This window comes from Chroicocephalus ridibundus, chromosome 1 (assembly GCF_963924245.1).
Source record: "Chroicocephalus ridibundus chromosome 1, bChrRid1.1, whole genome shotgun sequence".
In the NCBI taxonomy this organism is placed as follows: domain Eukaryota; kingdom Metazoa; phylum Chordata; class Aves; order Charadriiformes; family Laridae; genus Chroicocephalus; species Chroicocephalus ridibundus.
Window position 1 is genome coordinate 60375381 of NC_086284.1, and position 15414 is coordinate 60390794.

The 15414-nt window shown below is 39.6% G+C and overlaps 1 protein-coding gene across 6 annotated transcripts in view; it reads left to right on the forward strand.

Annotated features, from left to right (window-relative positions):
* FARP1 (FERM, ARH/RhoGEF and pleckstrin domain protein 1) overlaps positions 1-15414 on the forward strand; it is a 219635-nt gene that overhangs the window by 38758 nt on the left and 165463 nt on the right. For all 6 annotated transcript variants that reach the window (XM_063336712.1, XM_063336705.1, XM_063336689.1 and 3 more), the window contains exon 2: positions 3236-3431. In XM_063336712.1, the coding sequence (XP_063192782.1) occupies positions 3261-3431 (171 nt within the window). In that variant the 5' untranslated portion in view covers positions 3236-3260. The remainder of the gene's footprint in view (positions 1-3235; positions 3432-15414) is intronic.

A 15414-nucleotide genomic window follows, 5' to 3' on the forward strand; every position in this document is an offset into this window, starting at 1 on the left:
TCATTGATCTAGAAGAGCAGAGTAGTTAACAGATCAGATTAGCATTTATTCCACCATGAGCTCTGCTCAGGTGTCTAACAGTGGATTATTGCTTCTCTTTTCCTCAGTGTTTTGCAATTTTTGCAGTCTGGCGGCCACCACTTTTTCTTCTCAATTAATACCCTCGCTAGTTCATCAACATTGTCTTTCTACTAGAGCGTCTCTAAAATTCTCCATCCTCTGTCCAAACTTGATTCTTCTCCTCCTCATGACAGGTGTTAGGTTTCCTAATCCCCCCTGGTTTGCTCAATATTTGCTTAATACTCTTCTGCTGCATTCTGTGACCTTGCTGTCTTCTAGATCCAAGTGATTTAGAGAAAGGTATGCAGCCTGACTGATACGCTGCAATATTTTAGAAAGGGTAATTGTAATAGTCTTTAAGGCCTCTTACATAAAGGCATAATAAAGATATTATGCTGATGTTACGACAGCACCATAGCAAGACTAGTGTCATACAGAAAAAACCTTAAATAATGTCCAATGCAGCATGCTGATGTTTAGATATACATACAGATTAGAAAAGGAAAAGTCTGCTTTTTAATTTTGTCAGTAGCAGATGCACGTGATCAGGGTGGCCAGTACTTCTTAGATCTTTGTTTCCGAAAGAAGCGTGTGTGGCAACTGAATGGTTCAGTGTGTGTATATATATTACAAGAATTTCTACATTACTAACTGTTAATAATAATAAACCTCTCAGCTATATATATGGAGTGGTTTGGCTTATACCTTTCCTCTATGATGTTTTTGGCTCCTAAATTTGTGTCTTTTTTCCTTGTTCACTAAGTTTACTGGCCTGTCTGAATGTGTGTGTGGGCTGCTAGATCATCTAGTCAGAAGAACGCTTATAGAAAGGTTCAAGCTCTGTAATATTTCCTTGCATTGATTATTTAATGGTATCACTTGAACTGACTGGATTGATTCCTATGTTAAGGATTTAATGGAATGAACAGATTTCTTCATCCACTTTGAATGTCTGTACCTAGCCAAAAACTACTGTAGAAAACCAGCAATTGTAGAGGTCCTTTCTGCTGCGTTGGTGCTGTCTGTGGTACGTGGTGACTTCAGAAGAGCTGTTAAAACAAGTTTTTTAATTAATAAGGACGTGCACCAGTATCTTTGTGTGCAGTGGCACATTTTTAAATGTCCCTCTGTACTTCACATGCATGAAAACCAGATTTGTGTATACTTAGGCCTGGAGTCTTGCTATGTGGAGCTTGGTGTCTTCTGGATTTCCTGCCTCCGACTGTAGCTTTCTTGTTGGCACTTCTTGTTTCATAAAAAGGTTTTAATTTAATTCAATTAAATTTATTTTCTTCTTTTAAATTATTCCTTTTACATTGGAGATTACAATGCCAGTTGAGGAAAAATTTGCCTCTCAGTAGTGTTTGGAATATGCTTGGATAGGTTTCACTAGTATGTCCAACCCTGTTGGGTAGGATAGTGCTGGTTCATTGCAAAGGTTTGCCTGCGGTTTTTTGTTCTCCTTCACTTGCGCCTGTTGAGCTGATATGTAGAAGTGCATGATCTCTAATTTTTCACTCCCTTTATTCTCAGCTAAGGCTTCTTTTTTTTTTCTTTTTTCCTTTCTTTTAATCAAATTGCTGTTTTAAAAATTTTTACTCCAAGCCACTTGCTGTGTAAAAAAAAAAAAAAAAAAAAAAAAAAAAAAAAAAAAAATCTGTAGGAACAAATTTGTCAGAACATGGAAAAGTGATGTGTAGTAAATAGTATATCCTGCCGAAGACAGGACTGGTTTTATTCTGCCCTTATAGAGGGAACTGGTATCTTATTACATGGCACTGTTCTTTGTAGTATACTGTAGAACTGGTGACGCATTCACTAATACATAGGCTATCTTGTGCTTCCTGTTTTTCTCATAGGCTTCTCAATATTTGTAACCTCAGAGTAAAAGCCAGACACTTATTGGCAGTATTCCTCTGGAAAGTTACCCTTCCATTCATCTGTGCCCTACATGTTTTTTTCAATGGTCATTGATCAGCATATAAAAGTCATGCAGAATGGAAATGCAATTACGAAGAAAGATAAATAGACAGTAGCAGTAGGTTTCATCAGAAACCCAGCTAGAGTGTCAAAAGGCAGGGGGGGAAAAAGTGAAATAAAATTCTAGTATGATGTGTAACATTTGACAGGTAAAACTAATGGTCCTTGAATTAAAAAAAAGGAGGTTGAAAGTTGTGCCAGTTAATGAAAAATCACACTGAATCATTGTTGCAGCTCTGCTCCCTTTTTAGGACAGAATAATTATTTAGCAGAAATGTGCTGTGTAATGTGGTGCAAAAGCTGCACGGAAACAAAATTAGCAAGCCAGTTCCTGAGGTTCCTTTCCATGGATATGAAGCAGACATGCACGTTCAGTGAGTGGTGCAGGCGAGCTGGTGCAGGTGTAGCCTTCCCCTAACATAGCGAGGAAGGTGTGATCCTTGGTGTTCCCTTCATGGGAAATCAGATTTCCCTTGCTTTTCCCAACCAATGTTTTTGCTCTGTTTTCTTCTGGACTTCCCAGTAGCACATCCTCATAGTCCTTGGCTCATCAGCGGGATCGGGCCAGGCTCCAGGTTCTAGAGCAGCTCTGGTCCCCAAAGGAAACAAAATATTTAGGTCGTATAATTGGAGTCATCTTTGGCTTTCCTGCTTCACAGACCCTTAAGCAAGGGGGCAGCTGCAAAGGGCCAGAGAAAGCTGGGAGGACCAAAGGAAAAAATGCGAATGTAGCCAGGAGGGATTGACAGTCAGCAAGTGGTGAGTTGTGCCACCTGCTCTCCTCACCTTCCTCCCTTTTCTGGGAGCCCTGTCTGTGGCCGATAACAGCCTCATTCATAAATACATAAAAATTAGCATAATTCATTGAAATCTGGGTTCTGTAGTGCTCTGTTTCCAATGAGATCTTGTTTCCTTTTCCAGGAGAAAAGGAATATTTCCCCATTGTGCAGTACTGTAGGCAGTCTATCAGCCTTACCCCCAGCAGGTGATTAGTCTATGTATTTTGAGAAGTATAAAGTTTTTCTGGTTTTCTTGTCTTCATATGAGGCATTAAAGAAAAAATATCATAATGGTTATTACTTTGTGTTAATGGTTATATGGTTTATTAGCTGTAAGTATATATGCCGTAATGCTTATGTGCAAAAACTCTTATAAATAAGTGATACAGTCTTCTTTGCCCTTATTCTTTTATCAGATATAAGAAACGTGTTTCCCTAAACATGGGTGAAACAGAACAGAGACCAACAGCAGGATCCCGGTTAGGAGCTCAGGAAAATGCTGGGATCAGTACCTTGGAGCATGGACAGAAACCACCTCTGACACCTCCAGGAAAACTCATTTCCATCAAAATCCAGATGCTGGACGACACACAAGAAACTTTTGATGTTCCGGTAAGGATGTGGGGGTTGGGGTGGCTAAAGATTATTCAGGCATTTCTGAAAATGCATATTTTCAAACAGTTCTCTTTTTATTTCAACTGTGATTCTTTGGCTAACAAATTCATGTTGCGGAGAAAATCATTGTTATATCAGCATTAAATAGATGATGGTGCAATAGAATAACATTAAACAGTGAAGTGAGCTGTAAATTACAGTTATTCTGTTTCTGTTTGAAGAGTTTCAGAAGAGGTAAAAGTCTTTGGTGTTTGTTTTTTTTTTGTCTTCAAATATTACATCAGTGATTTCTTCTGCTTTCTGAACACTTGATCTTTTTCTTTGGTATTGTTTTCTCTTGATCCAGTAAACCATAGATCTATACAGGTATTTTTTCGTTTCCTTTGGCAAGTCCTTAGGAATTTGAAATCATGAAAGTTTTCACTAATTTCTATCACTCTGAGAGGCACCAAGTGCTCTCTCACATGTTGAGTGCAAGGAAAGAATCAAAACAATCTCATCTGAAGTTTCTCTGTACCTCATTGAAATTAATCTAGGCCTGTACTTGCCAAGGAAACAGGTACTACTGCTTGTGTGTGTGATCAGAGAAGAATTAGTTTTAGTTAGTTTCGATGCAAAGACCGATTCTGTTTTACATTATCTAGCTGTTAGTAACTGCTAATGATTTTAACATGCCCTGCTTTGGTAATTAACATGTAAGATTGCTGAACACTGTTGCTGTTATGAAAGTGTACTGGAATGTGTATTTTTCAAAGTCCTCAGGGTTCAGTGAATAGGAAACTGGAAACCTGAGTTCAAATTTCATCCTTGTTACTTGCATTTTATGTAGCTGTGGTAACTTCCATGCCTTCATTGGCTCAGTTTTCCGTTCTGTGAAATGGGGAGTTACTAGCAAAATACATATATCTTACACATGTGGCGCTCTGTGAAAGCTCTTATGGTCACTGAAACAATGTTATCCCTGTATTAAAGATGAAAGAATTCTGATTAGGAAAATCCTCATTTAAAAAAAATTATTTTTTTACCTATCTATAAGGTTTTGTTGGTCTGTTTTGTGTCTGTACACGCACGTGCTATTTGGTCTGCTCTCTGCTGCTGTTTGTGACCCAACTTACAACTGTGTGTTTGGTCTCAGATTTTGTTGTAGTAGGAAGTGAATTCTCTGGACAGGCAGGTCCCTGTGAACTGAACTGTCATCAAGTGAAACGCTCGTGCATGTAGCAACTTGTTATGCCTTTGTGCTCTTCAGATTGCCTCTCAAATATCCATAGCAAACAGACTAAAATTAGCAGTTTTAAGATACTCATCGCTGTTCAAAAGTGCAGTTCTAGTTTAAATTACCAAATGCTAATGAAAGTTATGCTACTGATCTTATGTGGTACAAATGTCCCTATTATTCCAGAGATGACTTTTTTTTTCCCCCTCCACAGCTGCTACTTCACCATAGTTTCGAAATGAGGTACAATTTATAAGAGTTAATAACTGCATTTAACAAACACTTTGTAGAAACCATTTTGAGATCAGGTCCCTTTCATTAAATTGTTTAGAAGCAAACGTAAGTAGCATGTGGATGCGGTGCATCCACATAACACCAGCTTTGCTTCTGGGAGTTTGAGAAAACAGTATTTTTTCAATCTTCAATATTAGAAGACATCAACATTACTTTTTGTTTTTAAACTTCAGCAACACCTGGAAGACCTGGGTGTGTAAACAACTCTCTGTTTAGATCACTTCAATATGATTATTTTCTGAGGCTTTTATTTCATAACTACCTCTATTCAAGGAGAGCCCAGGTGGTTTTAAAGTCAAATCTCGGTGAAATTTGCAGGATGCTTAGATTATAAAGTCTCTTAGAACAGATTCCTAAAGCCTTTTCTCTTTAAGATATGCAGAGTCAAATGGAGCAATACACATTGTTTTCAGTCTGCTCTAAAAGGTATTCATTTTTTAGTCCCGTTCTACAAAACTGAAAGATTTTTAATGCATCTAAATTGAGATGTTTATTCATGTTGGAAAACCCATGTTCCCATTTATAAGCTTGCTGTTTTTAGCCAAATTGGTGCAGTATACACAGAAAAAGAAAGTGACACCTTTTCAATAAAATATTTTAGGAGCAGCAAGTGTGTCTGTGGGCAGAGGATGTTAAACATACATGCCTAAGCATATCTGTGGGCTTGCTTTTCAGTGGAGAACTAAAGGCTTTTTGCGTGATTGAAGGTCTGAATTTCCAAAACTTGAGCTGCCGTGGTTATGAAAATAACCTTCCAAATATGATGCAAGTATAAACTGAGCAGGATTTGTTTCCTACAGTTTTCGGAATTTTGCTGGGTCATCTTTTCTCTATTAGCAAATGGGCCTTGTAGGATGGTATGAAGTTTAAGTCATGCTAGTTTATTACTTGCTTGTGAAGTCTGTGTAAAAATAGAAACAGATACTGGTGCTACTTCTTCCTCAGTTTGGGGGAAGCAGTGAAGTAGTTGGGACTACCCATCTGTCTAGTCCCCCTTCCTTGCTGCTCTTGCAGTTTCTTTTGTTCTATGTTCACCACCTCACCCATTAGCTAAAACTTGGAAAAGCTCTTGTCCCTGTGATGTTTTTCTTGGGTTTGTTTTTATTTTGGTTTGGGTTTTTTTTTTGTGGTTTTTTAGTTTGTTGGAGTTTGTTTTGTTTTTTTTAATTATCTTCCAGGAGGTAAAATTCAATATCCTTGCACTTAGGCAATCCCCTTTCACCCATCGTATGCAAATAACTTGTTTTTATTAGAGCAAAATGATTCAGATTTCTATGTCTGTTCTGTATATAATAAAACAGGACAAAATCATGACCTACTTCCATTCCCCGCCCCCCCAGTGCTGCTGCACTTTGGGCTGTTTAAAAGTGAAATTACTCTGGTGTCATTTGTCCTTCTAAAGGAAAGTTGAGTCTTTTGGTGTTAGGACTTTGGTGCTCTATAATCATACCACATCCAGCTCATTGTATTAGCTTCTCACAAGCCAAAAGAATAAAAAAAAAAAAAAAAAAAAAGGAAAGAGATCCACATGTTTCATATGGTCTGTAAATGATATGTTTTCGCCAGGAAAAAAACCATAAAGTATATGGAAAGTGTTTGTATGGGAGACTTGAAAAACAGAAACCACAATGAAGGCCTTTTCATCAATTTTTCCAAATGCAGTATTGTAAAAGGAAGGGTATGTAACAAAAGTCTGATATGCTGCTTGCTGTTAACAAACAGTATTTCATTGCAGAATTTCCAGACATTCCTATATTCCAAAAAGCCAGTGAAAGCTTGAATAGATAATCCTGGATCTTTTACTTCCAGTTAGCTGGTTGTATGACTCTCTTCAAGCAAATACAGATGCTTAGGGGAGGCAGGGAAAAGTTAGGCACTACTGTTTTCACAAAAAAATATAATATTACTTTAACATCTATTTACTGCCTAACATAAAACGAAAGTATAAAATTCAACAATTGTCTTTTTGAGCACAGTTTTGTCTATTCTGCTATGAGAAGATAAATTATGTAGACTACCATAGAATCATAGGGTTGGAAGGGACCTCTGGAGATCATCTAGTCCAACCCCCCTGCCAGAGGAGGGTCACCCAGAGCAGGTTGCACAGGAATGTGTCCAGGCGGGTTTTGAATGTCTCCAGAGACGGAGACTCCACCACCTCTCTGGGCAGCCTCTTCCAGTGCTCTGCCACCCTCAAAGGAAAGAAGTTCCTCCTCATGTTTAGGTGGAACTTCCTATGCTCAAGTTTGTGCCCACTACCTCTTGTCCTGTCCCCAGGCACCACTGAAAAGAACCTGTCCTTCCCCCTTTTAAGTTATTCAGCTTTTTATGACTGAATTTCTCTACCTTTAGTTTGAGTCTGTGAATTCTCAGACAAGAGCTGGCTTCAGCTGCAGTTGTAGATGATTAGTGCCTGAAAATCAGGCCACGAGTTGAAAGTTCATGATCGTTCAGCACTTGCAGCTGTTGGTCATGGCATTAGCTTTATGGAGGGGTTGCATGCAAGTGTGGAATAGGTTTTTGTCTCTTGCTTTTTTTTTTTTTTTTCCCAATTTCCAGTTTAGCTGCCTTTACTGAAAAATTAGTTAGATATGCTAAGTGAAGACTGCAGAGGTCCAAAATATAGCAGTCTGTTTCAGCTAGTGTTTGGCTGAGTTATGACTACACGATAGAATGAGCAAATATGGTCCCTTTCTGCTAAGTAAGAGGACAACAGCTTTAGTTAAAATGACTAATGTGAAGGAGGAAGAATATTTTTTTCACCCTTGTACACATAATGATTATCATATATAGATAGATCTTCGACACTTCTATCCGAAGACTTGCAAAACCCAACACTGACAAATAGAAGTTGTGTATTATACAAGAGTGGGTGGAGGTGTACTGTTCTGCTTGGTTTTGCTCTGGTTTTATTTCTGACAGTATCATCTAAGTTAGTTGTAAGAGAATAGGATTGATTCCATAAAACCATAGTAAAACTTTACGGACTTCCTTATGTTTGGTTTAATACGATTTCCCCTATAGATTCAAAGCAGTTTAGGTAAAAAAGAAATATAGTTTTTAAGGAACAGTAAAAATAGCTGGTGGTTGCATCTACTTCTTCTGGGGAAGACAACCTTTTCATGTTTACTGTTTACGTCACTTATGTTCTTATTTACTTTTATAGTTGCTTCGGTGACAGAAGTAATCTGCTTAAAACTACTCCGAAGCAGAAAGAGTCAGTGTTGCTCCTTTCTCTAGGTAATGCTGAAGACACAACTGATTCTCATGTTAGACTGCTGGCATGATTTGGTGACTCACACCAGGTTTAACCCTGACTGGCATGATGCTTGTCACTCATCGTATCCGACTCTCTGGGTGAATGACACTGATGTGACTGGAATGGTACTACTGATGCTAAATAGAAAGAGTTGTTCCCTTCCCATTAGCATCAAAGGTGAGATCAAAGTATATCACAGGAGGTATGGATTCTTCTTTTGGTTAGGATCCGGTCTCTCTTAATTAAAACCAAACCAAAGTCCTCTTTATTGTGTCTGTAAGAAAATAGTTGCTGTCTTTTGGAAAAACCAAAACATGCTTGCCTGTCAGATTACTCAAGTTTTATTAAACATCTGGTTCATGTCTTACGTAAACTTGCTTTCCCTCTGAATGTGTTCAAGCTTTGTGAAATATGCAGGGTTGGAAAATGTCATCCGCTTTGAGGGATTAACACCTGGTTTCTCAAGCAACAGGAGTTTCTTAATAGAAAGCAGGGTGAGGGTATAATCCTTAGTAAACACTGGTTGTAAACATTTCATTTCAATTTGCTTTTCTCAGAAGAGAAAGCCTCAGCTGTAGTGCTTTAGCAGGGAATTTCTGTGCCTCAATCCCAAATTTTCAGAGGGGACTTCATAATTCTGCTGGGGCTCTGTGTCTCAAGGCTAATGTTCTGGGTGGGGTGTGCTTTTTTGGCTGGTTTTGTGGTTCACATTCCCTTTGTGGGGAAAATGCCTTCTATTGAGTGTACTCCCCACCAGCTTCAGGCCAGTGTAAGCAGGCCAGGAAAAGCTCGATATTAGAAAGTCTCAATAACTAACAACAAAGATTACACATGCTTTATTATAAATTTGCATGAGCATTATGTTACTCTCTTAAATTCAAAATTTCAGCCACGGTTTTATAAATGTTTAAATTATTTTCTGTAACATTTATGGATTACAGCAATTGTGTTGTCTTAGGTATTTACCCCTGTCCTCAATATGCATATTATAACAAGTGAATAAATTTTATAAAAAGGACATTAGACAGTACGCCAATGCAGAAACATGAAACAGTGTTCTATGCTTTCTTAGCCAGCTTCAACTTCAATTCAATATGAATTGCATTTTTTTTCCAGTTTAGGAAGTGAACAGCAGGTCAAATGTCAGTTATTCATCAGTCTGAGACTTTCTTTTCTTCTCATGCCTGAAATTATTTGGCCATCACTGTCAGACTGTTTTCAATGAATATCAAGCGTTTGAATATTCACTAATTGTCACACCAACCCTGCTGGATCTTCTGAAATTACAAGAAGAAAACCTTTTTTTTTTTTCCTGTAGTTCTGAAACAATCAGTTGTGTTTTTCTTAGCAGAAGATTATTAGTAGATACCCAGTAAACTGTGATTTTTGTTGACAGATGATGAGAAAGTCCTTGTTGAAAGATGGGAAATTTTAGTGACTTGTGTTAATAATTTATGTGCTTTTCAAAACGGAAGAGAGAATAATCCACAAGCAAACTTCTGTAACCTGAGGCAGCAGGCTGTTTAAACTGCTGATTTCTTTGTTACAATGTTCTGTAGAATGAACAGAGTAAGTGGGAACATAATTTTAAGTGCCAGTAGATCCAGTCCATTTTCAGACTGGATTGATGTATTTGAAGATAACTGGGAAATGAATGTAATTTTCTTGAATGAGTTAGCCTAACTTGTAATCAGGGAAGGCTTCTCAAATAATGCCTTTTCACCTCTCCCGGTTCAGCTGACTGGCCAAGTCATGCATGAATGCCTGAGACGGCACAAAGCAAAGGAGGGAGCTGGCACAGCGAAGGGCAGCTGTGGATGAAGAAGGCAGTGCGTGAGCATTTCTGAACACTGCTGCCCTGACCGAAGGGGTCAGTGAAACCATGCTGTTAATTTTTGGTAACCACGTCTGTGCCTGTAAGTTGGTTTGCACAGTACCGGTGAGGCTGGATTGATGCTCTGGTGCGGGGAGCGTGGGCTCCCTCCCCAGCTATGGGGTGTTCCCCTTGGCCACCCTTTTTGGAGGTGGCAGCTCTCCAAGGAACAGTGGGAGATATTTGCCATCTCTCCTCTTCAAAGCGTACATGTATGGGTGAGTGGGTAGCTAGTGGCAGAACTAGAGGCTGATTCTGCTAGGACTACATTTTCCTATTTCAAAGGCGATGGGAGGGATGCTCTGCCTCTGGTCCGAGGAAGGAGGGGAGCTGAACTGCCTGTTGTGTGCTTGCTTCCTTCCCCCTGAGACTGAGCTTCATCTTTACCAGCTTTAAAGATTTTAAAACTAGATATCAAAGCCTCAGCTAATCACTCTTTCCTTCATAGTTAGGGTGAAAACATGGTACCTTCAACAGGCTGTTCATCATGCCTGTCTCAAACGTGTACTTTAGGATGAGATTAATTGCTTTCTGGAGGTGCTTGTGTATCCCTGTACGGGGAGCATAGGGTGATAGCTTAGACTTCATTTATCATCTAGGCACCTAACTTGTTCCACAGAAATTCCTTTGTTTCCTTGTAGTTCCCAACCATGCCAAAGTGATATGTGAGTCTTTCCTGCACCCCACAGCTGTCTGGCAACACCGTCTAGCTCTGATGTGCTGGGCTGGGTGAATTATACCTGCCATAGTGCTGCTTTTCTCCATCCTAGCTGTAACGGAGAAGTTGGAAAATAAAGCGGTGGTGTGGAGGAGCAGTGCGTTGGTGCTGTGCTGCAGTGGTGCACATGCATGCCATGATTTACTTAAGACCATTCTTTGTCAGGGTAAGGTGGTCGAGCTTAGATTACTTTCCTTAAGCTCTGTATAAAAAACAGTTGTCTTTGCTTCTGGCCATATGCTCTGGAGGGGCATAATAAATGAGCAGGATAAGCTTCTGGGAAAAAATAGCTGCCTTCCTCCTCCTCCTGAACTAAATAAGTGTGTGTTGTCCATAGCTAAAGAAATGCAGCATAAGCGTGATGCTTTGCCAAGAACACAATCTTATGTTGGACTTAAGGCGTTTTGAAGCACATCCAGCCTATAGTCTGAGCAAAGCACTGAGCAAAAGATCAGAAAACTTGGGCTCAGATGTAAAGCACTACTGGTAGTGGTTGTATCACCCAGCGTGATGAATCACCATTTAGAGCATGGTGAATTTCAGTAACTTAAATTGCAAGTAAAAGCATATCTCCGTGTAACTTGTTCTCTCACCAGTTTGAGAGTTGAAGGAACCTTTATTGTGGAATCCCTGTGCAGTTGCTTTCCTTCATTATTTTGAACAGAACGGACAATTTTTGCCAGGTGATAACGCAACCTTTTGAAATGCCTCTCTCTGGGTTTATTTGCCTACTATGGGTTCTTTGCACTGATTCCAACCTGCTTTGCCTTTTAGCTTGGGATGTTAATCTTTCTCTTTTTGGTCTGTGAATTTTCTCCATATGTTTGTCAGAGGTCATCACCTGTACTTTTTCTTTCTTCCACCTTAAGTCTGCCACAAGCCCTCTCTTCCTCCCTGCTTCTGCAGGGTGCATCTGGGTTGCTCAGCTGGTGGAGCCAGCTACTGGAGGTGGCATTCCCACCTGCTGTGCTGCGCTGCGCTGGCAAGGATGCTTGTCTGACTCTGTGGTAAGGCAGTCTGTGGGGACAACCCTGCATAAAAACCTTTGTTTTTTACCACTTTAGTTAAAACCATGAGCTGGCAGCGAAATCGGATAGATGCTGATGTGTGTGCAACAGAGGGAAGGGAAAGGACAAAACCATGTTAGTGGTGATTCAGACTTGGGTGAAGCTGCTGTGGAAATACATAGCTGCAGAGGTGGAAGAGAGAAAAAATGTTAGGAACTCCTCCAACCCTTAACATGTTTAAGAATATGACTTTATATTGGTTCATATTTTAGCACTTGGTTTTCTCGTTGGTATCTCTTCTTCCTTCCTTGCTTGGTACTAGTACATGCAACCTTATGTTGCTTATCCTCCTTGTCCTCTTTGCCTCTCCACAGCTCCTTTGCAACTGCTGGTTCAATTCCTTGCTATTGATATTCTCCAAACAAACAGGAGATAGCAGTGCAGAAAGATGTAGAAATCTTGGGTCTTCAACCAGCTTCATTCTGATGATGATCTCTTTCCTCAGCACAATATCAGGTTGTTGTATTGCAAGTCATGTGTTGGGCTGTATAGAGGAGCTCATCGCTTCTAGAGACTGTGTCTGCACTGCAGAACTAGGGACACTTTCTGCAATGGCATAGTCAAATTTTCATCCATACCTAGACTTTACAAGTGGGATGATCTATCCAAATTTTACCTAATATAATTTGTGGTTTAAAGTGAAATCTGACCAGTTTAAAATAAACTAAAAAGCCACAACTGGGGTGAAGTGATGAAAGCAGTATGTCTTTGTCTAATCTTGGTACAATCAAAAGGGGCTCCACCACTTCGCAGGTTTATAAGCCTTCCAGAAGACTTAGTAATGGGCTGCTTATCTGTAAACTTGTCTCCACTGCTCCAACGAGGTGCCTTGACAAGGCTGTGATTACAATACGCGCACACAATTAAATGTTGCTTTTGCATGCCAATGCATAAATCACATAAAATGCATTGAAATGTCTGCCAAAGCCTTTGTATGTATTTGAATAAGGCTAGTGTGTTAAAATCGTTCTTGGATAAATATGTCAATTTTTCAATAAAAAGTGATGCATGAGGCACACATCAAGCACCAGATAACTCGGCGAATACAAACAGCAATAGCAGAAGTAGATTATAATATCTCCTTTTCTTATCCCCACCCCCAAAAAGGAGGCTTTGACTGATAGAAATTGCACAAACATAATGCTGCCAGAATATAAATAGCAAATGGTGAGTTGTGACTTAGTGCCAATTTGCTTTTTGATGGCCTGTTGGCAGATGCAAATATTCATGCGGCACACAGGAGCAGGCAGTTTTTCTCCTCATTTCTTTCACTGTTACTTTCTCACCTGTTTTTTTTAATCGAACCTGGAGTCCTCTCTTCTTTTTTTTTTTTTTCCCCTTCAGTTTGCCTTGCTTTTATATTTCTGGTCCCGTTCTCATGCTATAACATCTTCATATGGTTCTTGATGAATTTATTTATAATAATTGCTATTTAGTAGATAGTGGACAGTATTTGTGTGTAGGTGTTGCTTAGTATTCAGAGGCTGGTTCTTCGTGCCTAAAGGGGGACGTCTTTTGCTCTTAAGCAACTCTTCATTGCTTCATTACCTGGTGCAGATGCTCAGTTTTATTCCCTTCTGTCATCTCACCCCCATCTAAGTTGTCAGTTTTGTTCTTTCTTAGAAAGCATCCATCTTTGGATCCTCTGTGTGGAGAAGTTGTATAGCTCCTTGCAATACTTTTACAGAGCTTGTTTTTTGGTCTTTTACAAGGAGCACGTTTGGGCAGAGCAGCTGATGCTGGATATGTAGTGGCTGTAAGTTAGGGGAGCACCTTCCCTTTCTGATTACTGGAAGGGATAAGCCAGATCCTCACCTATTGTGCATTGTCTTAAGTTGTCTGGAGCTACTGGACATAAAGTGGGTTACATCATGCAATGATGTGATCCAAGGGTCTCTTCCGAGAGTGGTGCCTATTGAAATTAATCTCAGATATCACAATTTAGGTGAACAGAATTAAAATAGAAGGTATTTTGCAGAATTAAGTAAGCTAATACATGTAAACTGATGTGAAAGAGAAAGCTTTGTCAAACCTTATATGAAAAGATACCTCACAGGAATTATGAAAGGACCTTATTAAGTAGTTTCTGGTGTTGGATTCACACAGATGAATGCTGTAACCGGAAATAAATGTAGCCTGGTGTTTTATGCTCTTAGATGTTCCAGAGTAATTAGAAACACCTCTGCACTTAGGGACAAACACTGGCAGCTGGCAAAAGAAAACACTTTTCATGAAAGCACTTGAATATTCACTCATAGCATGATATCGACTGGCAAGGACCTCTGGAGGTAGTTTGGTCCAACTCTTCACTCAAGGCAGGGACAGCAGTGAGCAGATTGCTCAAGCTCCCTAAGAAATGCTAATGGTAAGTATTCAGGACTACGGAGTTTTAGTATCTTTTTATTTTGAGAGCCTTAGTTGAGGTTCAGAGTTACCGGTTGAAGATTTGTCGCTTTTAAGCCTGCAGCTGGCAACTCTGAGGTAGAAAGCGTCAGGTTTCTCTGTGGCAAATGAGCGTTTGCAGCTGTATCTGTGGGCTTATGAAAGAAACAATGCAGTAGTCATTTTATAAATGAGAGACATGTCATAAGCTTGCTTATGTTCTAGAGTTTGTCAAACCCTTCAGATTTTCTTCTTAGTTTTTTACTTCATGTGGAAGTCTAACGTTAGGTATGTGATTTGAAAGACTATGGAAGAGTCTAAAAATAAAACTGAAGTGGAAAGCAGACTCTTCAAATGGCTGATTGTGTCACAACATGTTCAACTCCATGATTTTGGCAATTTCAGGAAGAGCAAGGTAGAAATACCAAGCTGCAGGAGAGCAGGCTTTGTGAGCAGGGGAGACTTTCATAACTGCAGCTGCTTAATAAAAGTCAACAACTTCCCCTGAAAATCTTGTGAAAACCTGGATTCACACCAACTATGGAAGAACTAAGTTTCCAGACTTCTTTCTGTCAAGTCAAACTGGATTGCTTTTGTTAGAGAAATAGAATTAGGAGCAGGTAATCTTTTTGTTTCACTAACGTAAGCTGAGTCTAGCCATTGCCATTTCTTTTTGTATCTGTTCCATGAAACAAATAACTTTGAACAGATATATACCTTTTAGTGGAAAGGTCACTTCTCCACAGAGCATTTTGCATCTGTACTGCTTGTGTTTCATTACAGGGAAGATCACGTACACAAAACTCAGCCAGGAGAAGTGACAAAAGGTTACTGAGGAAACAGTTCAGCATTTTCTTGGGCTGAGGGAACAAATCTTTGAGGGGTCAGTTAACACTGTTGTTGATGGTTGCACTGACATGCCTGATTTCCCGTATAGGCATAGCTGTGGGGGTTGGGATTGCTCCCTCATCCTCTTTTATTTACAATTAGAAGTATAGTCCCGGGGTACAGCTGAAGATGTGGCAACTCTTCTAGAGTGCCAAATAGTAAGCTTGTTGGCGCCATTTTCTTCTTGTGTTGTTTCCGTGTACCCTGACACTCTCTGATAAAGTTGTTTCATGGAAACATAAATGTCCTGAGTAAGGCTGATGGTCCTTCTGCTGTAATGTTT